The 22,683-nt window shown below is 46.5% G+C and overlaps 2 protein-coding genes across 4 annotated transcripts in view; one reads left to right on the top strand and one right to left on the bottom strand.

Moving 5' to 3' along the window:
* Nucleotides 1-1,341: 1,341 nt before the first annotated feature.
* Nucleotides 1,342-14,374, bottom strand: LOC121456175 (translation initiation factor IF-2-like). Its single transcript, XM_041664050.1, has 4 exons — nt 14,263-14,374; nt 13,202-13,954; nt 3,578-3,806; nt 1,342-1,607 (listed from the first exon to the last, which is right to left on the bottom strand). Exons 1-3 carry the CDS (start codon nt 14,372-14,374, stop codon nt 3,658-3,660), a joined length of 1,014 nt encoding a protein of 337 aa, XP_041519984.1. The 3' UTR covers nt 1,342-1,607; nt 3,578-3,657.
* Znf652 (zinc finger protein 652) overlaps nt 13,507-22,683 on the top strand; it is a 56,600-nt gene continuing 47,423 nt past the window's right edge. For all 3 annotated transcript variants that reach the window (XR_005975618.1, XR_005975617.1, XM_041664117.1), the window contains exon 1: nt 13,507-13,766. The gene's annotated coding sequence lies outside the window, so the exon portion shown is untranslated. The remainder of the gene's footprint in view (nt 13,767-22,683) is intronic.

The raw sequence follows: 22,683 nt of genomic DNA, 5'->3' as shown, positions 1-22,683 counted from the left end.
CTGCTTGCTGAGATGAGATGAAAGCGAGAAGGGCTGGAAGGGAATGTGCACGGCAGGCTGATGAGTAGGTACGGGGTTGAGTGGAATCCTACAAAACACGTGGATTCCGGCCCACTGGGTGCCCACTGGGGAAGGAAGGGAGTGGTTCAGTGGCCTGTAGACTGGAGCCCTGTCTCCTTTCTCCATTTACTCATGCCACTTCAAGAGCAGCGGCCCCTGCAAACCCCTTCTGGCTTAAAGGGAGAAAGTGGGTCAATGAGTAGGCTACGGAAGCTGGAGGACGGAAGGTGATAAACAGTGCTCCTGCAGCCTCCACCATCGCTCCCAGGACCCACATCTCCCAGAGCCATTGCCTGCATGTGTTCCTGAAGCTAGCTTCTGTTACCCAGCTACCGTGAGCAAGGCAGGCTACTTGGCTCTGTAGCGCAATACATGAGATACGCTTTCTGCTCTCAGGAGGCTCTCTAGATGGAGAAAGACAGCTCTTTCTCTTTGAAGAACTCCTGAGTTGAGCCCGGAGACATCTCCTTCCTCCCTGGCAGTGGCTGTCCCAGCTCGACCTCTGCCACCAGTCTGCTAATTCTCTGGAGTTTCACACACAGAAAAGCAAGTTTCACTAGAACTCCTGCTGGTGTCTTGACACCCACCCAGGCAAAACATCCATCCTTCAGCTACGAAAGTCATCCCTTGAGCGTCCTACCATGTCGGACCGCCATAAGACTCACTGTGATGCCACCATATCAAACGCACCCCTTTGCCTATAAGACCTCTACCCGCTTGATTTCTCCTACTGGTGATCCAAAAAACCCACAACAGTTTCCTGAAGTTAATTAGATACAATATGAGCTTCTGGGGGTTTTCAGGGCTCTGCCACAAGTTTTCATTCTTACTGCCATTAGTGTCCCTTCAGGTCCCCAATAGTGTCCCTTCCCATTCCCAATAGTGTCTCTTCCCTCCCATTCCCAATAGTGTCCCTTCAGATCCCCAATAGTGTCCCTTCAGGTCTCCAATAGTGTCCCTTCCCATTCCCAATAGTGTCTCTTCCCTCCCATTCCCAATAGTGTCCCTTCAGGTCCCCAATAGTGTCCCTTCCCATTCCCAATAGTGTCTCTTCCCTCCCATTCCCAATAGTGTCCCTTCAGATCCCCAATAGTGTCCCTTCCCATCCACAGCACACAAATATCAGTAACATAACTGTCAACATCTGAACACCACCAGAAACTTTTCCAAGGGACTCCTTTCCATAGCTACAGCCAATTCATTTGACAAATATGTAAGAACAGAGGCTATGACCAGGTCCTATGATAGTCACTAAAGTAACTCTTTTAATGTTGGGGGAAGATGGGCCTCCCGCTATGGAGTGGGGGCCATGCTTGACCAGGGAGGATGGATACTGATGAAGACAACGCAGTGAAGAGCCCACCAGAGCGGTGCCCCTGGCTTCTCCAAGTCCTGCTGTGCTCCCACCATGGTCCTACAGAGCTTAGCTTTCCCTCCTCATCTCTTCATCTCACAGAGAGGGCCTTGCTGGGAGGAATGCTAACGAGATGTTCACATAGCACGATCCTGAAGGCACCACGTTGTTCTCCATGCCTGAAGTCAGCACCCTACAGGACACAGGGGCAGAAATTAGACTCTAAAATTTCTGTGTTAAAAAACAAGTCCTTACTGGGCAGTGGTGGTGCACACTTTTAATCCCAGCACTCGGGAGGCAGAGGCAGGAGGATCTCTGATTTTGAGGCCAGCCTGGTCTACAGAGCTAGTGCCAGGTCAGCCAGGACTACATAGAGAAACACTGTCTTGAAAAACCAACCAACCAAACAAACAAAACACAAAAAACAAAACAAAAAAACAAGCCCTTCGAGGCTGGACTTGGATAGTAAAATGCTTGCCACACAAACATGAGGACCTGAATTCAATCTCCAGCATCTATGTAAAAAACCACGTGTGAAGGCCCACATGGTAATCCTAGCACAGGGGAGGCACGGCCCAGTGGCTGTCTGAGGTTTACTGGTCAGCCAGTCCTGCCAAGTCCGCGAGTTCTAGGTTCAGTGAGAGACCCTGTTTCAAACTCCCAAGATGGCGAGTGACTGAGGGAGACACAATGTGGATGTCTGGCATTGATACACATGTGTGCCCATGCACATGCTCACCTTGCCCACACACCCTTCACACAACGGAAGTTATGAAGGCCCTTACCATTTCACCCAGTTAGGAAATAACAGCACCCAGGCCCTGACCTAGAGGGCAGCCATCTTGTGGGGAAAGAAACCCCCTCTCCTTAGCTCTAGCTACAATGGTAGGTGGCTCCCCTGTGTGCGATGTGAGACTTGCCCTTGAAGGAAGACTCTAACTCCTCCTGTGGTTGTTTGACGTGGGGTGGGTGTTTAACCACGATAAGCAGAAGAAAAGTCTTCCAACTGTCTCACCAAGGCAAGATGCTACGAATTCCTCCTTCTTGCTTATCTGCCCCAGACAACACGGCAAATTATGAAACGTTCAATATTCTCTGCTCTGAAGGCACATAAGCAACTCTAAACCAACATAAGCAAGAACCCTTTGGAGCTGTTCGCTCTCATTTCCTTAAGTATCAACATCCAAATGGATCATCTTGAAAAGACATGATAATTGGGAAGCAGATGGGAGCCAGAACATGCTGGCCTAGTCTCCTGGTACTCTTTTAGGGGCCTCTTATAATTGGGTCTCTCCCCGCAACTTTGTGGCACTGTCTCCAAGGGGTAGAATTCCTGGTCATGAAACTGTGATAGCTCCCAAGAATGCCAGGGAAGAAGGTGCTGTGCCCGTGAAAGCCAGCGGGAAGGCAGCGGTGAAAGTGTTTGGGGCTGGACAGTGAAACAGGGTGGAAAATCACATGGTCAAAGTGCTGCCCTAAGTGTGGAGTTTCCCAAATCACAGGGCAGGTCACACCATAGGGGGATGAGACTTGCTGGGTGGCAGTGGCGCGTGCCTTTAATCCCAGCACTCGGAAAGCAGAGGCAGGCAGAGCTCTGTGAGTTCAAGGGCAGCCTGGTCTACTGAGTGAGTTCCAGGCTACACCAAAAAATCCTTTCTCTAAAAAGTTCCTCAAAAGGGGCTGGAAGATAATAGTCCCTTCCTTTCCCATCTCCCTTATTTTTTCCCAGTCTTCCTTCCTCTCATTTCCTTCTTCCTTCCTTTCTTCTTTACTTTTTCCTCCCTTTCTTCTTTCTTCACCCTTCCCTCTTTGCCTCCCTCCATCCCTGCCTTCTTTCCTTCCTCCTTCTCTCCATTCCTTCCTCTCTTCCTTCTTCCCTCTTTTCCTCCCTCTCTTCCCTTCTTCCTCTTCCCCCTTTCCATCCCAAGCCCCTTTCCTTTCTGTTTCCCTGTGGAACCTCGCAGTGAGTCCCCACATCAGGAGGCCTCTTTAGTTCACTGTCACTTACCCCCTTTTCCTATTCATTCTACAGTGCCTCAACTCAACTTCATGTCCTTTATGCCACTGTCCCCCTCTTGTCAAGCCCTGGTTGAGTTCTCCTTTCTCTGAATTCTAATTCCATTGCATAAGCTGTGTTATTTGATACATTTGACTATACCACACCTGATATTGTCCAGCTGCATAACTTGCCTGAGTCTTGGTTCCCCAGGCAGGGCGTAAATGTGAGAGCATTTCAGAGTCTCTTAGAGCACAGCACAGGGACGAGTCACTGTAGGACTTGATGGAGCTTCTTCTTTTCTTTTCTGTTGCTTCTCATTAAACATGGGAGGATGTGCACTGAGAGGCAGCCACTGGAGCAGCCAAGGCCCACAGCTTGTTTGGGTGGAGAAACCTATTATACAACATCAATTAAATTCCTGATAGACAGAATCCCTGCCTTTAGATGCACCATGCAGAGCCCTGGGGGCAGTCTGGAGGTTGGAGGACATCTTTTGCAATACCGTGCAGTTCAATTACCTATGGGGAAATCTGCGGTCCAAGTGGTTGCGAATAGCAGTGTGCACCTTAGGAAGAAGCCGGGAATCCAAGGAATGTGGGAAATCCCTCTGTAGGATTGTCACCTGTCGACATGGGAGAACTCACCTAGACTAAAGACCAATGTAAACGGTAAACTGGAGGTACGGTAAGGAAGGAGCAGGGCAGACAAGGCTCTTTGTAGAGAGGACTGACTCCAGACTCATATCTCAGCCCAAGAGATTGAACTTGAAGAGGAAGTCCTTTCCCTCCTCCTCCTCCTCCTCCTTCTTTTGAGACAGACTCTCATGAGTTCTGCTCCTCCTGCATCCACTTCCTAAGTGCTGGGATTACAGGCAGGAACCACCGCACTCAGCTGATATCCTCCTGGGGATCAAACCCATGGCTTTGTGTATGTAGACAGGCACTCTGCCAAGTGAACTACATCCCAGCCCAGTGCCTTCTCTTCTTAACTGACATGCTGTCTCATCTCCTTTACCTCATCTCTGGTTAGAAAGGAAAGAGTAGCTCACCCAAGGCATTCTACTGGTGGGAAAATGGAGTCGGAGTACCACGTCACTGGTCCATGGCACACTGGTGGTCAAGGAATAGCTCCAGTCCTTGGCAGCATTTATTTACGGCTGCTAAAGAATACCAAAGACAAAAGAGAAAACCCTGTTCTTCTCAAGTAGCTTACAATCCAGGGAGGGACTATAAGGATCCCTTAGAATTCAGGCAGTTTTTACCTGAGTAAACTACAGAGGAAGTGGCCCAAAGCCCCCTAGGAGAAGGATGGAAGGTTTCCCAGAGGAGGCAGCGTTTGAGTTGAAATGTAAAGGGTGAGGTCTCTGCCAGGGAAACAAGTAAGGATGTGGTGTTCCAGGCGGAAGGCGTGATATGGGAAAAGCTTAGAGCATGGCCAGTTGTAGACGCTGAAGATATTCAACAAGTACACCTCGGGGAGTCAGGGACAGTGAAGCTGTCCCAGAACATCTCGCAAAACAGTTCAGGTTTCTGTGGAGAGTGGGATGTATTTTCTGTGCCTGCGCTAGTCAATCACCACAGACCCGGTAGTGGACGCAGCACCCATGTGTTGCCTTCCGATCTGGAGGCCAGAAGTCTCACTGGGCTGAGGCGGACAGCATTGTGTCAGAAATGGGGAGAAATGGGTCCTAGCTTGCCTACTTGTGCTTTTCAGGGCGGCCCACATTCCTCAGCTCACAGCCTTGTCCATGCCACAGTCAGATCACGTGGTTTCGATCCTGCTTCCCTGACTTCCCTAACTATATCTCAGAGTCCAACACTTTGTCTCAATCCTCTAAGAACTATTACAGTGCTGGGCCCATAAGAATCCAGTATAATCTCCACACCCCTTACGGGAATCACCTTGAAAAGCCCTCTTGCAATGTAGGGTAACATATTTGCAGGTTCAGAGAAGGAGATGTGGATCTTTTGGGGGACCACTCTTCTACTCATGACAGGAGCCGGTGAAGAAATCTGGGAGGAGCTTGGGGTGCCAGGCAGTACAGCACTGTGGCTAAGAGACCTGGTGTGGGGACTGGAGAGATGGCCCAGTGGTTTGCTCTTGCAGAGGACCGGCGTTCAATTCTGAGCACCCATACGGTAAATCACCAGCTATAATTCCAGGTCCAGGGAATCTGCCACCCTCTTCTGGGCACCAGGTATGTGTATGGTGCATATACATACATGGACTCTTAGGGAAAGAAAATCACAGTTGCGGGCTCTGGCTACCCAGTTCACTCTTGCCTCTGCTGTGTAAGAACAATGAGACCTATGTCATTTCCTACTTGTGGTCTCTATACCTTAGTTTTCTTGTCTGTAAAAGAGAGGTACCTACCTTTGCCTTAGTTATTTTGATTATATGGGGGTAGCAGTGATTAGACTTAGGACAGGAGGAACCATTCAGTGAACTGGAAATACCTTCTGTGGGGAGGTGTTTCGAGATAGGGTTTCTCTGTATAGCCCTGGCTGTTCTGGAACTCGCTCTGTAAACCAGGCTGGCCTCGAACTCACAGAGATTCACCTGTCTCTGCCTCCTGAGTGCTGGGATTACCAACATGAGCTGCCACTATCATATATGATACTTGTTTAGTTAATATTTATTTATTTAATCCCTCCCGAGATTTCTGCAACACTATTTAACTTGACATTCAGCCACTTGAAGACTCGGTAATGTCCCAGCCAGGTACCCAGTGTGATCACATACCTGACTGATTTGGGAGTGACCTGCTCTGGGTTCCTAGAAGCCATTACACATATATGAGCATCTCTGGTCCCCATTTTCTAAGGAACCAAGAAGCCCCTTGTTCTCTTTCTCTTATTGATTTCCTCTCTAAGTACCACCATGGATGCAAATCATCTGGATTTCAGATAAACGAGTAATTTTAATGTAAGTATATTCCAAATATTACTATCTGTTCAAAAGAGTGCTTTATTAACCAGTTATTTTATTAACCAGAACATTCCATTCCCTAGCATCACCAAGTAACATTTCACTTTGTTCTCTGGTACAGTTTACAAGGTAAATTGATATTCAATTCCAGAAAGTTCTAGTGTCTTTTATAAATAGTTCTATGTGGTAACCAGAGGAAGGAAGGCAGATGATGGTTCTGGGTGGATGGTGGTCAGAAGAGTGGGTCCCTCCTGCCTCACGACACAGCCCCTTCTGCGGCCCAGCTCTGTGTTTCCTCCTTCACTAACGCGGTGCTGCAGTCTTGTTCCCCGGGATCTAAAGAGCCCTCAGGATAGTCAGTCTGTTGACATACATTGAGGTTGCTGCCCCGCTTTCTTTTGAAAACAGGGGCTAAATGGACATGGTGGCACACACGTGTAACCCCACAACTGGGAGGCTGAGGCAGAAGGATTTCATGTTGGAACCCAACCTGAACCGCTCGGAAATTGAATCAGCCAATCCATCTGCATGCTGTACAAAGCCTGTTCTATGTTGCAGTCTTACAACCAATGGGATAGGCACTGGATTGGTGAATATGATCTGTTGTTACCAGCTGTGGTTTGACTCTACAAGGTTGGTCTCTCTACTGACAAGAAAGTTTGCTCAAAGCCTTCTCCCCAAAGATCCATTACAGATGCCTCATCTAGTCTAGCATCCCCCTCCCCTGCTCATCCATCACCCCCAACTCCTCCTCTAAATTTCTTTCCATGGTCTGTGGATTAGTTGTCTTACCCTCCCCCCAATCTTTTCTCTCTTTCTCCCCCTCCCTCACACCCCAGAGTCTCTCTGTGTAGCTCCACCTGCCCTGGAACTCACAGTGTAAAGCAGGTTAGTCTTGAATTCATAGGGATTCGCCGGCCTTTCTCTGCCACTCAAGTGCTAGGACTAAAGGGGGTGCACCGCCATGCCTGGCTAGGTTATCATCATGATTGAAGGTAAAGGCTGGGGGCTGTGCCCCCCAGACCTCTCCCTGCAGCCCTCCAACCTCCAATCTCCGGAGCACTTCTCAGCTCTCCACTCCACATATGTCCTGGTCTTGTCCGACTGTCCTGACTAGTGAGCTGAGGCAGCCTTCGGTTTTCCCACCGAAGCTGTCCAAGCATCTGTGTTGGTGCCTACATTTCCACACTCTTCCAAGTATCCTTTCAGAGACTAAACAAGCAAAATACTCTAACGGCTCATGAGATCCTTTATTTTCTTTAAGATTTCCTTTTATTTGTGAGTATGCTGGAGCATGTGCATGTATGTGTGTATGCCACATGAGTGCCTGATATCCCTGGAGACCAGAAGAGGGTGTCAGAACTCATGGAACTGGAATTAGCAGGAGGCTGTGAGTTGCTGTGGCTGGGGGTGGGGAGTGGGAGGGTGGGAGGTGGGTGGGGAACCAAATCCTAGTTCTCCGAAAAATCAGTCAGTGCTCTGAGTGGCTGAGCCAGTCCCCACTCCAGTCTCCTCCAGCCAGCCCTCCGCCCCCCTGCCCCCATGAAATCTTAAAAGAAATCCCGGGCATTATTCCTGAGAAATAAACAAAGCCACCTTACCAAAGGTAGTAGGCCTTGAGGGCTAGTGAGGGATTCCAGATGCATCCTCAGGTACGAGGACAATTGTATCCTCAAACCTTATTTACTTTCTAGGAAAGGTGGCCCCAAGGGGCTGGGGAAATTAAAGACTTACTGGTACAACCTCTAAGAAAAACTCCAGATAAGGTCTCCTGGCCCGTAATTGTTTATTGTTATTGTTATTAACCCAACTCCTATGAAAAGCTGCCACAGCTCTGTTAACCTCAGGTCTGGGTTTAATTAATACCTCTGAAGGCTGAGCCCTCAGGCAACCTGTTGTCCGCCCCCACAACTGCACAGCCAGGCTCCTCCTCCTCCTCCTCCGACTCCGCTCACAGGGTCCTCTTCTTAGGCGGATCCTCCAGCTTCTGCCAATCACCGCTCTTCCAGCCCCCTTGGTAATCTCACGCGTCTCCTTTGACCCTTTTTTCTCTTTTTCCAGCTACCAAGTTACCCTTAAGAGTCTTCAAGAATCATGCCTCGGACGAGGGCTTTGAAATCTGAGGTGCCCAGAATTCCCTAGCAGCCCCCAATTCCGGCCCTACTTCCGGGGTCTCCTCTTGAGAACCTGCGGACATTTCTCAGGTGGCACAGCCGGTTGGATGGGTTGCCTGGTTTAGGGTTACAGAGTTTGGCACTGACTCCAGCCCCTCTCAGCTGCCCTCTTTAATTAATTAATTCCAATTAAAAAAATCTCAATTGGACCTCAGTGCATGCCTCTGAGGCACATGTCACATCAATTACAAACAAATTAACCCTACTACCTAATAGAGTGAATGAACCTCTTTGAAGACTCACACACAAGTGCAACCTAAGGGTCTTACAGCCCTCTGCTATAGACAGACCAGGAGGTCAAACCCTAAGGAGGAAGTTGCGCCCAGTTCCCTAAGGCCAGGCTTCCTCTCTGCTTTCCCTTAAATCGCAAGGAAGCTAAGGATTGCAGGTGGTGGCCTCATTTCTCTAGAGCAGCGCTTCTCAAACTGTGGATGCTAAGGACCCTTTCACAGGGGCCGCCTAAGACCACCTGAAAACATGGCTACTCACATTACGATTCATAACAGTAGCCAAATTACAGTTCTGAAGTAACAGCGAAAATAATTTTATGGTTGGGGGTCACCACAGCATGAGGAACTTCATTAAAGAGTTGCAGCATTAGAAAGGTTGAGAACCACTGCTCTAGGGCAAGACTATAAAGGCTCTCAAATTTAAAAGTCCACCTCTCCATTATGGGAACTGGCCATTTGACAGAGGTAAGGATGTATCTGCCCTCCCCGGCACCCCGCCCCCTCAAGACGGTGGTTCTCTGTGTAGTCCTGGCTGTCCTGGAACTCACTCTGTAGACCAGGGTGGCCTAGAGTTCACAGAGATCCTCCTGCCTCTGCTTCCCAAGTGCTGGACTTAAAGGTATGTGCCACCATTGTCCAGCAAGGTCAGGATGTATCTTTACTGTGTGCTTCAACACTAAAATGGATATTGAATTGGTTTATCCTTTTGTCATCATTATAGACCTTGCCTGGAGGGTAACGCTGAAGATGTTACTGACTGGGAGGAGAGCCGTAGGCAGAGATCCACCAGGTCAGAATCGGAGTCACCAGGTCAGAACCGGAGTCACAGATGATTATGAGCTGTCTGGGTCCTGGGAATCAAACCCAGTTTCTCTGGAAGAGGCCAGTACTCCTAAGGGCTGAGCCATCTCTCTACCTCCTACAAATATTTTTCCATCTGGGAAAAGTGAGTAGGCAGACTGAGATTCATCCTAAGCCTTTGCTTTACTAATACTGTCCTTTTTGCCTGACTGGAATGAAAAGAATACTAGTAGACCAGATAAACGTGCCTCTCCTTATCTACTTAGCTCATTTATTTATTGGCATGTGTTGACCGTTAATCACCGTTGGTCTTTTATGTCTGTCGGCATCCTGGCTGTCCATCTGAGTCCAAACTTTCAGAGGGCAGAGACCAGATCTGTTCAATTTGCTTTGTATGGTATCCAGCAAAGAGCTACAGGATGGGGTCAGAGAAGTTCTGGACTTGGACCCTGGACATCAGGTTCTAGCTCTGTCCATCTGATTTTTAAAATTAGGCCCTTATTTTAATTGGCTGTTAACAACATTAATATGGGACCAGGTGTGGTGGTGCACATTTTTAATCCCAGCATTCCAGAGGTGGAGACAGCTGGATCTCTATAAGTTTGGGGTCTGCCTGGTCCATACAGGGAATCTCAAGCCAGCCAGGACTACATAATGAGAGCTTGTTTCCATGAAAGGAATCAGGAGAGGCCTCTAGTCAGACATGGTGATGAATATCTGAAACTACAGTACTTGGGAGGTGGAGGCAAAGGATCAGAAGTTCAGGTCACTGTTGGCAACCTAGAGTTTCTGAGCCAGCGAGAGTTACGTAAGACCCTGTCCCATAAAAGCGGGATGGGTTTCTGACGGCTTTTGCTCACTGTCTTAAGGATAAAAAAATAGTGAAGAGTTTTCCAAGACCAAAAAACTCAGAATGAATATGTCTGAAGGTCTCCTGCAGTGACTGACAAGCTTGAGTGTGACCATTGGAGCAGGGGGGCCTTTCGACCAAGCTCTTCTTGTGGTTTGCAGGATTAGTAGCACTGGGAGGCAATCCCCTGCCTGTGATGAGTAAAGGGAAAAGAATAGAAGGAGAACACAGGAACTGGGCGCTCTAGCTGGATCTTGTTAGCTAGACTTGAATCCCAAACACTTGCAAAAACATGGGTCTGTAAAGGTTTCTAGAAGCAAATCTAGGGCTCAAGAGAGAGAAAGAAGGAAAAAAGTACAGAAGATACAGAGACAGAGCTAAAATTAGGATTCCTTTCCACTGTGTGTTGAAAGTACTAGCTTTCACTTATTCGGAATATGTGAGGGCTGGAGATATGGCTCAGGAGTTAAGAGCACTGGCTATTCTTCCAGAGGACTTAGGTTTAAGTCCTAGCACCCACATGGCTCACAACTGTCTGTAACTCCAGTTCCAGGGAATCTGGCATCCTCACACAGACGTACATACATGCAAAACACCAATGCACATAAAAATATTTTTTTTTTTTGAGAAAGAGGTTTTCTGTGCAGTTTTGGCTGTCTTGGAACTTACTCTGGAGACCAGACTGGCCTCAAACTCACAGAGATCCACTTGCCTCTGTCTCCCAAGTGCTAGAATTAAAGGCATCCGGCCAGTAAATCTTTTTCTTTTCTTTTTAAAGACGTTGTAACAGTTTTTAGAGTAGGGCTATCAAATCCTTCAGAGGACTAGCACAGTGGGAACTAGAGAACCTGGGTCTTGGTTTGGCTCTGCTGTCTACTGGATTGGGTAACTGGCTAAGCCATCAAAACATTCCTTGGCTTAAGTTTCTTTCATTGTGAATAATACCTGTTCTGTCTGCCCTTGCAGTTGTTGGAAGATCTGATGAGATAATGGATATAAACTCCCTGTAGGAACCACAGAGGCAGGTGAAATGGCTCATCCGGTAAAACAGCTCGTCCCCAAGCCAGAGGACCTGACTTCAGTGCATAGGACCATATGGTAGAGAGAACTGACTCTCATAAGTTGTCCTTTGTCACATGGAGTGGCCAACCACACACAAACAAACACAAATAACAAAAATGTAATAATTTTTCTAAAAAAATACACAAAGCACTGTTGAAATGGAAAGCTGAATTAATATAATACTGTGATTACTAGGGTCCATTCAAAGAGTTGGCTGGAGAGTCATAACATTTGGAAGGTCACCTCAATTTTTGGTCATCACTCTACACACCCATCATCCAAGCAGGACAACCTGACCAGCAGAGAGGGTAGAGGAATGGGTCAAGTGTCCAGGAAGACAGTCTGAGTTCACCAGATCCTGAGCTCATTCTTACAGTGAATTTCATTTTATTGTGTATGCTTCCTGTCTTCTGTTTGGCTTGAAGATGTTAGTATTTACCCACTGGAAGCACTCACTACTGAAGACCATGGCCCAAAGTTCCAAAACTCTGACCCCTGGGGCCTGGAGTCCAAGTATAATAAAATCCAAACATCTGATTCTGGAAGGATCCAAAGACAGAGTCAGCTCTTGGACCCTTTATTTATAAAGTTTCAATTTCTTTCTTAATGTTGTCCCAGACTCAGGTCATTTTATTCCCTGGAGGATTGGGTGGCCCAGGGTCACAGACGATGTACTGGGAGAAAAAGTTAGCTGCATCTATATGGAAACTGTTTCATGTTTGGGGGGGGGAGTCAGCTTTAGTGAAGAGCATTAATAATGTATGTGCTTAATGATAGAAGGAAGAAGACTTGAGAGAATGCTCAGAAGTTCAGAGCACTTGTTACTCTTACGGAGAACCTGGGTTCAGTTCCCAGCATCCACATGGTGGCCTCCAACCATCTATAACCCCAGTTCCAGGGGCTCCGACAGTCATAGGTTGCACGTACATGCATGCAGGCAAAACATGCAAAGACACAAAGTAAAATAAATAAATACAAAAAAGTAATGGAAGGAGTTCCAGTTAAGGCTTGGAGAACTTCAGGAAGCTTTGTTTCTGGTGGAAAAGGGCTCTCCTCACCTAGGAATGTCACCTTGGGTCTCCCCTGTGGAGCCTTCCCCTTGTCAAGTCATTTCCTCTCCTTGTACCCTAAGCACTTTCTATTGCAGACACTCGCTTGGCTCAGAGCTCGGATAAATGCTACCTTGTTAGCTAATAGTACCATTAATTATATTAATGATTAATAGCTAATTAGTCATAATGTGGTCATACTTCTAACAGTGGAGCCTTCCTTTCTTGCAGCAGTTCTGGGATTCCAGCACAGACACACACACACTTCCCTATTCCTGACTATGGGACAAGCGCCACAACCCATCTGTTTTGCTGACCATGATGGCAGTTTCTAAATTCCTCTAGTTGTTACCAGCTCTCTCATTTATCTGGAGAATGACTACTGCTTGTAAGTCTGTCGCTGCTTTTATTCCTGTTGTGTCACTCACTCTCTCCACTAGCAAGGTGGCCAGCACTTTTTTTAAAGTTTTGTTTTTAACGTATTCCATAAGTCAGAGACAGTTACTCCCAAATCTCACTGTGACCCACTTTTCCACTTTCTCCCCCTTATCACTTTTATCTTTCCCTATTTGGTGGGATCCCCAAACCCCTGGCCACAAACCCCTCACCTTCTGCATTTAGGCTTCCTTTTGTCAACCACGCCCCCCCACCCCAGCGCCCGGAAACGACGCGCATGCGCTGCCCACGCCTTTACCTGGGCGCTCGGGAGTGGGCGGAGTGGGCGCGGGCCGGGGGTGGAGCAGGCAGCCGGCGGTTATCTGCGCGGCTGAGCGTTCACACTGTGGCAGGAGGGAGAAAAGGTGCGCCCAGGCCGAGCCGAGGGCCGCGCATGCGCGCCGACCCCACAGCCGGGGATGGGGCGGGGGGGGGGGGGGGGAGGTGTCGGGATCCCGACCGCGCGGGGGGAAGGGGGGCGCGAGCGCGGGGGCGCGGGTACGCGCGCGCGGGCGCGCTCCCGCCGGCCTCCCTGCCCCCTCGCGCACACATCCCTCCAGCGCACCCCCCTCCCCCGCCGCCCGCCCCGCGGCCCCGCTCGGCCTCGCGCGCTCGGAAGGGAGTCGCGAGACGTCGGAGCGGCGGCCACGTAGCGCTGCGGCGGCGGCGGCCGAGGCCGGGTCTGAGGAGCGGCCCAGAGCGCAGACGTTGGGCAGGGGGAGGGGCCGGCCCGGCGGGCGGTGGGGACTGGAGCGACGCGGCGCGGCGACAGGCCCCCGCCGCAGGGATGGGCCGCCGAGGCGGCGGCGGCGGCGGCGGCCCGGGTGAGTAGGGGCCCTTTCCCCGCGCTCTCGCCCCCCGCCGCGGCGGCGCCGTGGCAGTCGCGTTTCCTCTGCGCCTGGCCGTGCTGGCGGGGCTGGCGGAGCCTGTGCTGAGGCAGCTGCGTGCGCTAGGCCGGAGCAGCCCCCATCCGGCGGGCAGGCCCCGGGCGCTGTGCGTCTGCGGCTCCCGGCTTGGCCGGGGGTGCCGGCTCCTTACCCCCCGCCCCCTCCCTTCGGGACCCTCGCTTGGTTGCAGTTTTGCAGCGAGCGGGCTCGCCTTGAGGCCTGACGGGGTGGCCGGGGTGCACGGGTTAGCGGGCGGAGGGGAGCGTTCTCCTGCCCTGCAGCTGGTGTCTTGCACCCACTACCTCCCCTGCCCTGCGGTTGCGCCCAAACCTCCAGCCCTCTGGAGTATTGTGGCACTAGAAGATAACACGCATGTGATGTATGTACACTCGCCACCGGCAGCACCACACTCAACCCAGTGGGCGATGCAGACCTTTCTCCACCCCCACTTCGTCCTCCCCTCCAATCAGGCTCTGCTGAAGAGTCTCAGGTCTGAGACACCGAAGAGAGTGACACCCTGTTACATCTCTACGAAACATGATCATTGTCGAGGGATGTCTCCGGGAGAAATGATTAGATGTCCCTGCCTCGCCCTGATGTCAGTCTTGGAGATTTAAGATCCCATATGCTCCTCTTTGAAGCGGGCCAGTCTTTGATTACATCTAGCTCATCCCTCCCCCAACAACAATATCACGAACACGCGCGAGCACACACATATGCACACGCACACTAGCGCACTTCCTGATTACAGAACGGCCCCTGTCACCGCGGATCCATTGTCAGAAATGGCTTATGCCCATCAAAGGAATGTGCCTTTGGAGGGAGATGTTTTCCACAACCAAGCTACAGGATGTTCCTCTGTCAACCACTCTTTGGTTGCCCCTGGATCCTGCCCATGTTTAAGCATCGTCGTGGTGTTTCCCTTATATGCCTTGCCAGCACACTCTCAGTAGCACCTGAACGGTGCTCTCCCGCCCCCCCCCCCAGTTAATTAGATATTACCGCACACAGTAATTTCGTCGTTTTTTTGTTGTTGCAACGTTTAACGTAACAAGGCATAGCCTGTGTAAGTAGTGTGATCTTTTGGGATGAAGGTCTATATACTCTTTTTTTCCAGAGGACAGTCGGATCCGTATTGTTCTGAGACAGGCAAAGAGCACATGCTTTGTTGACAGCATGTATGTTGGCTTAGGAAAGGAACGTGTGCTGTGGGCTGAGGCAGTTGATGTTCCCCAGAGGGGCTGGTCTGTGGTGGGTACGTCGCCTTGTGTCAACGGCTTATTTGTATCGCCACTGCGCACATGTGTTCACACAGATACTGTCGTTAGTATAAAAGATTCACCGCTAAGTTTTGTGATCCTAAACTCTTTACTGGGGCGGTGGAAGTCTTCAGGGCCCTCTCTGCAGTGAAACAATATGTAACAGGGTTTTGTATGCAACTAAACAGTCATCTTGAAGCTGGTACTGGAGCCTCAAGTTAAGATCCGCGTTATGCAAAAGTGAAAGCAGTTTGAGTTTGTGTTTTGTTTCTGTTGAGCATTAGACTTACTTTGGCTCTGGACTAAAGAACAAAGGAGCTTTCATATGTATCATTGTCAGTTTTTAAATTTTATTTGTATGCATACTTTACTTGCATGTATGTGTACCACATGTGTGCCTGGTGAAAGAGGGGGGTGGAAGCCCTGGAACTATAGAGTTAGGCATGGTTGTGAGTCACCATGTAGGTGCTGGGAATAGAACCTGGGTCCTCTGTAAGAGCAACAAGTGCTCTTAACTACTGAGCCATCTCTCCAGGTGGTTTATTATTGTGATTTGTTCTTTGGGTAAATAAGGGCAGTTAGGAATTACAAGATATTTTCTTCCTCTGTCTTCCTGTGAAGAGCGAGATGGGTAAGAATCATTCAGAAGAAGTTAAAACTAGAGATAAAATAATCTAGAGTTGACCAATTGATCCTTTATCTTCATGGCATAGTCTGAATGTAGCAAATGTAGTCAAGTGTGTAGTATGTTCTGTAGTGGCCATATGGGACTATACGGTACTTAAAGACTGAGGCTGATCTCTTTGTTGCTCCATGGTAGAGCACCTGCTCAGGGTTGAGGATTTTTTTTTCCAGCTTTGCTAAGTTTGATTTCATGGTGCCATCAAAACCATCCATTTTAATGGGAAAATTTTGGTTATAGTTGGAAAATTTGCTCCCCACATTCGGAATCTAGCGCTGAGGATGAACTTTGCACTATTCTGTCAATAAGCAGTTGGTAAATGTCAGTTTGTGTGTGTGTTTAAATTACTCTGCATTCCGCTTTTGTCTTTGGATCGTAATTCAACCAAGAGACATATGTTCCAGCTTACAATAGTGGGCGATAGGCAGTGATAATAACCACATTCCCAGGTCTCTAGGAGCATACAGTTTTCACTTTAAAAAAAATAATAATTAGGGTTCTGAGAGCTTAAGGAATTCCTGGTATTAACTAGCATTTTGAAAGGCAAGAGAGGCTTGAAATCTTGCACAGAACCTGTTCCACACACCTGGAGGATAGCATTTATTCTAATAATTATTCAGTGTACTCTGTGATGTTTGAAAATATGCTGAGGCTGCATATGTTGCATTTTTATTACCTAATGTGCATGACTGAAGTGACTTATATTACAGGTTATATTTTTTGTTGTTGGTGGCACGCCTGTAGTTTTTAATCATCTGAATTATTTGCCTATCCTACTATCCTAAACTCAAAGGACTTCAAAGTTTCAAATATGTTAAATCGCCCCCCCCCCCCCATCAGTGAATGTAATGTTAGTGTTAGGGGAGGACCACTGGAATCTCAGGGAGCAGTTTAGTTTTGCAGCACTTATTCTAACCAGTCACTTTCCTAAGTCACCCACACACCAGGGAGCAGCTGGTCAGGTAACATTTAGGACTATGAGGACAGCATCCTCTCTGCTTGCCAGGTTCAGGTCATGGACGCAGGGAAACAATTGCTTAGCACAGCAATGAGAAAGACAGAGGAGTAGTGATGCCAACAGCTCACCCTCATTAGGACCAGCAGCTTCGGTTTCTTCAGCACTTCTCTTCAGACAGCCTTCCCTAGGAGGTTTCAGACCAGCAGCTCCTCTCTGCAACTGGTGCCTCAAGATCTGCTTCCAGACACCCAGAGCGTTCCCATTTGTGCACTAAGTTTGGGGAGTAAGCTTGTAGTGTGGTAAGAAAATACTTTTTAAGTCTGTATTATACATACTACGTGTGTGTGTGTGTGTGTGTGTGTGTGTGTGTATAGATTAGTAGGATGTGACTTTGGTTTTACATGTCTGAAGCCTATTGAACTAAAGTCTAATGCAAACTATATTTACCTTTGTCTCTTTTCTCACAGGTTTTTCATGATTTTACCAAAATTGAGATTATATGCTTGAGTTCTTTCCCTAGTTCTAAAAAGTCAGTTGAAAGATAGCCAGAAGGGGGGGGGGGGAGTGAATTGTCTTGGAGTTTGAACAGTCTTTGAAACTAGTTCTTCTGGAGTAGGTGACTGCGTGTCCTTGGTAATTCCTGGGTTGTGTGCCACTGTTTTAGGTGTTTCTCTTAGCTCTTGTTTTTGGGACTGGACACCTGTGTGCTGACTTTGATGGGGTGACCTGGGACTGTGGTGATTTTAGCTAAAGGAAGAGTTCCTTGGAACCTGGCAGGCGAGGCTGACCTTCCAGTCCCACTGTTTGCTGGCTTATGGCATTGGACTAATCACCTTGATTCTTTGTGCCTCAGTTTCCTCGTAAGTACAATGAGATTCTTGTGAGGATTAGAGATCAAGTATGCAAATTCCCAGCACAGTTCCTGGCCTGTGTGCACATCAGGAACTCAGTGAGTAGTGGGATTCGGAGCTTGCCAGAGTGGAGACCATTGTAACATATGACCACACTTAGAGGTTTGATGTATTTCTTTGTTTATTCAGATTTAGGATGAAAAAATTGCCCAACTATTTGACATGGAGCTGGACTGCAACTTGCAGGTTTAACATGATTAGTATAAAGTTGATTTGTTTGTGTCAAACTTGGTAGAGACAATAAAAACCTAGCTCTGAATTCTGCAACATTACCCCACAGGCTGTGCTTGTTTTTAAGTTTGTCCAGAGCTTATGTGGTGAAAAGGGTGTTTTCAGACATTAACATATCTCAATGAGTTCTGTGTCCAGAGTCACATGCAAAACCTTGTGTAGATTCTCATGGTTAGCACAAGCCATCAAGTGCTTGGTAGAGTCAGTGGAGATATCAGATGCTTATTTATACGGCAGTTATGCTTGACTCTAAAAAATACTTGTGAATATTTTGTGAGAATACTTGTGAGAATTCCCAATGCTCATCTGATTTTTTTGATCATGAGCTGTCAGTAGGGCTATTGGTTTGAATGTGCTTTATACATATTTGCTTTGGTGGGGGAAGAAACGAGAGGTAAGGTCTTGTACCTGTTAAATTTAATTAATGGTTTGCTTTTGATCTATAGATTGTGTGGAGCCTTGCTTATTAGTCAAAAAGGCAAGTTTATGGCAAAATATGACATCTTGTTTTCTTTTAAAGCTAGAGATTGACTGCTTTGAAAAATAGGTTCAGCCAGACGGTAGTGGTGCACACTTTAATCCCAGTGCTGGGGAGGAGGAGGCAGTTGGATCTTTGAGTTTGAGGTCAGCCTGGTTTACAGAGTGAGAAACCCTGTCTCTAAAAAAGAAAAGAAAAGAAAGAAAGGAAAAAAGAAAAATAGGTTCAGTTAAGGTCATATATATGCAGTATTATTTGATGCATATAACTTTTAAAATAGTTTGGCTACTGTAAAGTAAATTAACTCCTGTCTTTTTTCCCCCAGTATAGCATTGTGGTAAGTCTGTGAGCCTACAATAGTTCAGATAAGGAAGATACATATCAGCAGTGTTCTAGGATTGACCTCAAGAGAATCTGCTAATCCTGATTTTCTTTATTATTGAGCTGCCTAGTGACTTGCCTCGTGGTGGAATCAGTCATTAACTTTAAATTATGATAAAGAGGGATTGGCAAACAATGGTCGTTGACTTGTCATAGATTTTGCACTGAGACAAAGTTACCCTTGGCCAGAGTATAGAATGGTAATAACACTAACATTGTGTGCCGGGAATGAAAGAGCAAACAAAATAGGAGGGGGCTACACGTTCTAGTCCATTGTAATAGATTTTGCTGAGTAAATTTTTTTTCTGGAAGGGATGCTTTCTTTTAACAAACACTGCTTTTCCTGAGTAAGTAAATCAAATGGTTTAGCTGAAAGCTAGTCTTCGAGGCCCCACCCCCACCCCTTTCACAAAACCATGAACGGGTGAGATTTTGGTCTTTACTGTGCATGTGACATCAGAAAGTTAAGCCAAGACATAGTGTCAACTGTGAGAGTAGATTTTTAAGTGTATCTCTGCCTCTCAGCTTTGGAATTTAGAATCTTCCAGGTTGGTGTTGGAACAGAACGTTTTACTTATACTGTGTGACCTAGAAAATGAGAAGACCTGAATGACTTTTCTCTTCAAAGTGTATCACTCTAACACATTTAAAGCAGCTTCTTGTGCTGGAGGAGAGAGTGTGATCTCAAGTCTGTGAATAACCCGTATGATTGAGCAGCTGCAACGGCCAAGGACTTTCCTGTTTTAGGACATGATTGGAGTTTGAAATTACCTCGTGTGAAGGTTACTCATTGTAGATAGTCTTATACATTTTTATTTTATTTATGTGAGTGCTTGCTCTGTCTGCATGTGCCTCTGCTTGCCAGAGGATGGCATTGGATCCCTTTATGGATGGTTGTGAGCCACCATGTAGTTTCTGGGAATTGAACTCGGGACCTATAGAAGAGCAGTCAGTGCTCTTAACCCCTGAGCCATCTCTCCGGCCTCCTTATACTTTTCTTTTTAGCATATAGAGTCATTTAAATTAAAATTAATCAAAGTTCAGAAACCAGTCAGGCATGGTGATGCAAGTTTTTAATCCCAGCACTCAGAAGGCAAAGCAGTTGGATCTCTTCGTCTGTGAGTTCAAGGCTAATCTGGTCTCCCTAGGAATCTCTAGGCCAGCCACGGCTGCTTAGAGACCCCATCTGGGAAAACAACAACAACAACAAAAGATTCAGAAACCATCTCCTTGTCCACCAATATAGAATTCATTACACAAATTAGCATATATTTACATAGTAGGATAATATATTATTTATATATATAATCACTGCAACAGAGAATGAGGACACTATGTATTGCTGTGGAACACATACAGTAATGTTAATTTAAAAATTTATTTATTTATATTTTCTGTATGAGTGCTTTGCATGTATGCCTACAGGCCAGAAGGAGGGAATCAGATCCTATTATATAGGTTGTGAGCCACCATGTGGTTTCTGGGAATTGAACTCAGGACCTCTGGAAGACCAGCCAGTGTTCTTAACCACTGAGCCAACTCTCCTGTCCCCCAGTAATGTTAATTTTGAAAGGCCAGAGGAATTAGTGTGTTGGTTTATGCCTGTAATCTCAGCACTTGGGAGGTTGAGGCAGAGGATTGAGAGTTCAAGGGCAGCTTCAGCTACATAGCAAGTTTAAGGCCATCCTGGACTACATGAAACTGTCTCAAAACAAAACAAAAACCAGAAACAATCAAAAGGCACAAATTGATGTTTTGAGTGGGTGTGTCACTGTTTACATTATGGGGATTTTTCCTGTGTAAAAGTAACTTCTTAAAAACTTAGTAGTTTTCCAAAAAAAAGTTAATAATACTGGTTGTCTGTGGGGGTTAAATCGAATGATGGGGAACCTGAGTTGAAGGTAAGTAGTAGTTCAATTTTTAAAGTAAAATTTTATTGAAGTTCACACAGAAAAATAGAAAAATCATTACATTACAAAAATGTACAGTTTGAATTTTTTCTGTGTAATCAGTGCCCAGAAGAGGAAGTAGTTGTTTTGTTATTTTTGGTAGGCAAGGTCTCATCATTTAGCTCTGGCTGTCCTGAAATTCCTTATGTAGACCAGACCAGCCTGGCCTATATTCACAGAGATTCTCCTGCATCTGGCCCCATGTGCACCACCACACCAGGGACAGAAATATGGTTTTTTAAAATAAACATTATTTTAGATTTGTTTATTTTACATGTATGAATGTTTTGCCTGCATATATGTAAGTGTACTACATACATTCCTTGTGCCATGGGTCTGAAGAGGGTATCAGATCTCCTGGAGCTAGACTTCCAGATGACTGTGAGCCACTGTGTGAGTGCTTGGAACCAAACCAGATTCTCTGCAAGAGCAGCAATGTTCTTGATCACTGAGCCTGAGTCATCTCTCCAGCCCTGGAAATTGATTTTTTTTTAAACTCTTACTATATTGTTCAGACTGGATTTGATTTCTTCAGCTCAAATCTCCCTGCATCAGCCTCCTGAGTAGCTGGTACTACAGGTGCTGCCACTGTGACCAGCTGAACAGCAGATAGATGATTGAAGTCTCAGAAGCCCCTCCTGCTCTTTACCTCTTGCTGTTCACATATGTGATGTGATGTGATGTATGTGTGTACATGTGTATGATGGGAAATGTCGTTCAGGTAATTACAGCTGAGCCAACTGTGGAGGTAGACATCCATGTAGTCCCAGCTGTTGGGGAAGCTGAGGCAGAAGGATTGTTTAAGCCTGCCTTGGGCAACATAAACCCTGTTTCAAAAATTAATAAATAAATTATATATATATATACATACATACACACACATATACACACACACACACACACACACACACGGTCTGAAAGGTGTCTTTCTATAATTGCTAAGTATTTCTTTTACTATCTCATTTTATATATCAATATCACAGCTGAATATGGTTGTGCATACCTATATTCCCAGCTCTTGGGAAATAGAGGCAGGAAGATCAGAAGTTCAAAGCATTCTTCAATACCTAGTTTGAGGCCATCTTGAGACCATGTCTCAAAAAAAAGCAGCCTCCGTATATTGTTCCATTGCTAGTCATTAAAATATTTATTTAATATAATTTTTATAAACGACCCATATAAAAGTATATTTTCTCTTGCAACAAGTTCTAAATAAATAGCAATATAACAAAACCTTGCTTTGAATATTTTAGGATTTGTTAAACTTATCAGCCAGTTGGCTGATGGGATGCAGTTGTCATAGGTACACACTTAAGAGACGGTGTTTCTATGCAGTTTGGAACTTGGAATGTAGGCCATTCATCTCAGAGATCTGCCTGCCTCTGCCTTCCAAGTGCTAGGACTAAAGCCATGTGCCACCACACCTGGCAAGTTTGTTCGTGGATGTTGGTGTTTGTGTGCAGGGTGTATGTACAGATGGCACAGGACAAGGGTAGATGTTGGTCTCATCTTGAGACAGGTTTCTTGTTCACCTATGCATACACCAGGCTAGCTGGCCTGTGGGCTCTGGGATCTTCCTGTCTCCACCTCCCATCTCATCATAGGAGTGTTGGCATTACAGAAGTATATGACTGAGTTCCAGTTTTTGTTTGCATTCTGGGGAGCTGAACTCAGGGCCTCACAATTGCATGGTAAATGCTTTACCCAGTGAGCTATCTTCCATCCCCCGCCTTTTAAAAAAACAGCCTCCAGTTTCCAGTGGGCAAAGCCAAATTGTCTGGGAATATGGCCTTTAACTAAAGAGTTTCACAAAGAAAAAATCTTCACTCACACACACACAAATATATATATGCATATAAATATATACATATATATATAATAGTAATGATTTATCTTTAAAGCAGATAAATCTATGATTTTATTGTAGTCTTTGCTCTAAAATTTCAGACTGTGACCTAATATTAATATATATCTATATTAAAATTTTATTTTATCTTTTTAAACA

This window comes from Microtus oregoni, unplaced genomic scaffold (assembly GCF_018167655.1).
Source record: "Microtus oregoni isolate MIOR12 unplaced genomic scaffold, Mior012 000015F_ref0000493, whole genome shotgun sequence".
In the NCBI taxonomy this organism is placed as follows: Eukaryota; Metazoa; Chordata; class Mammalia; order Rodentia; family Cricetidae; genus Microtus; species Microtus oregoni.
The sequence above is the reverse complement of the archived record's forward strand: the minus strand, read 5'-3'. Positions and strand labels throughout refer to the sequence as shown.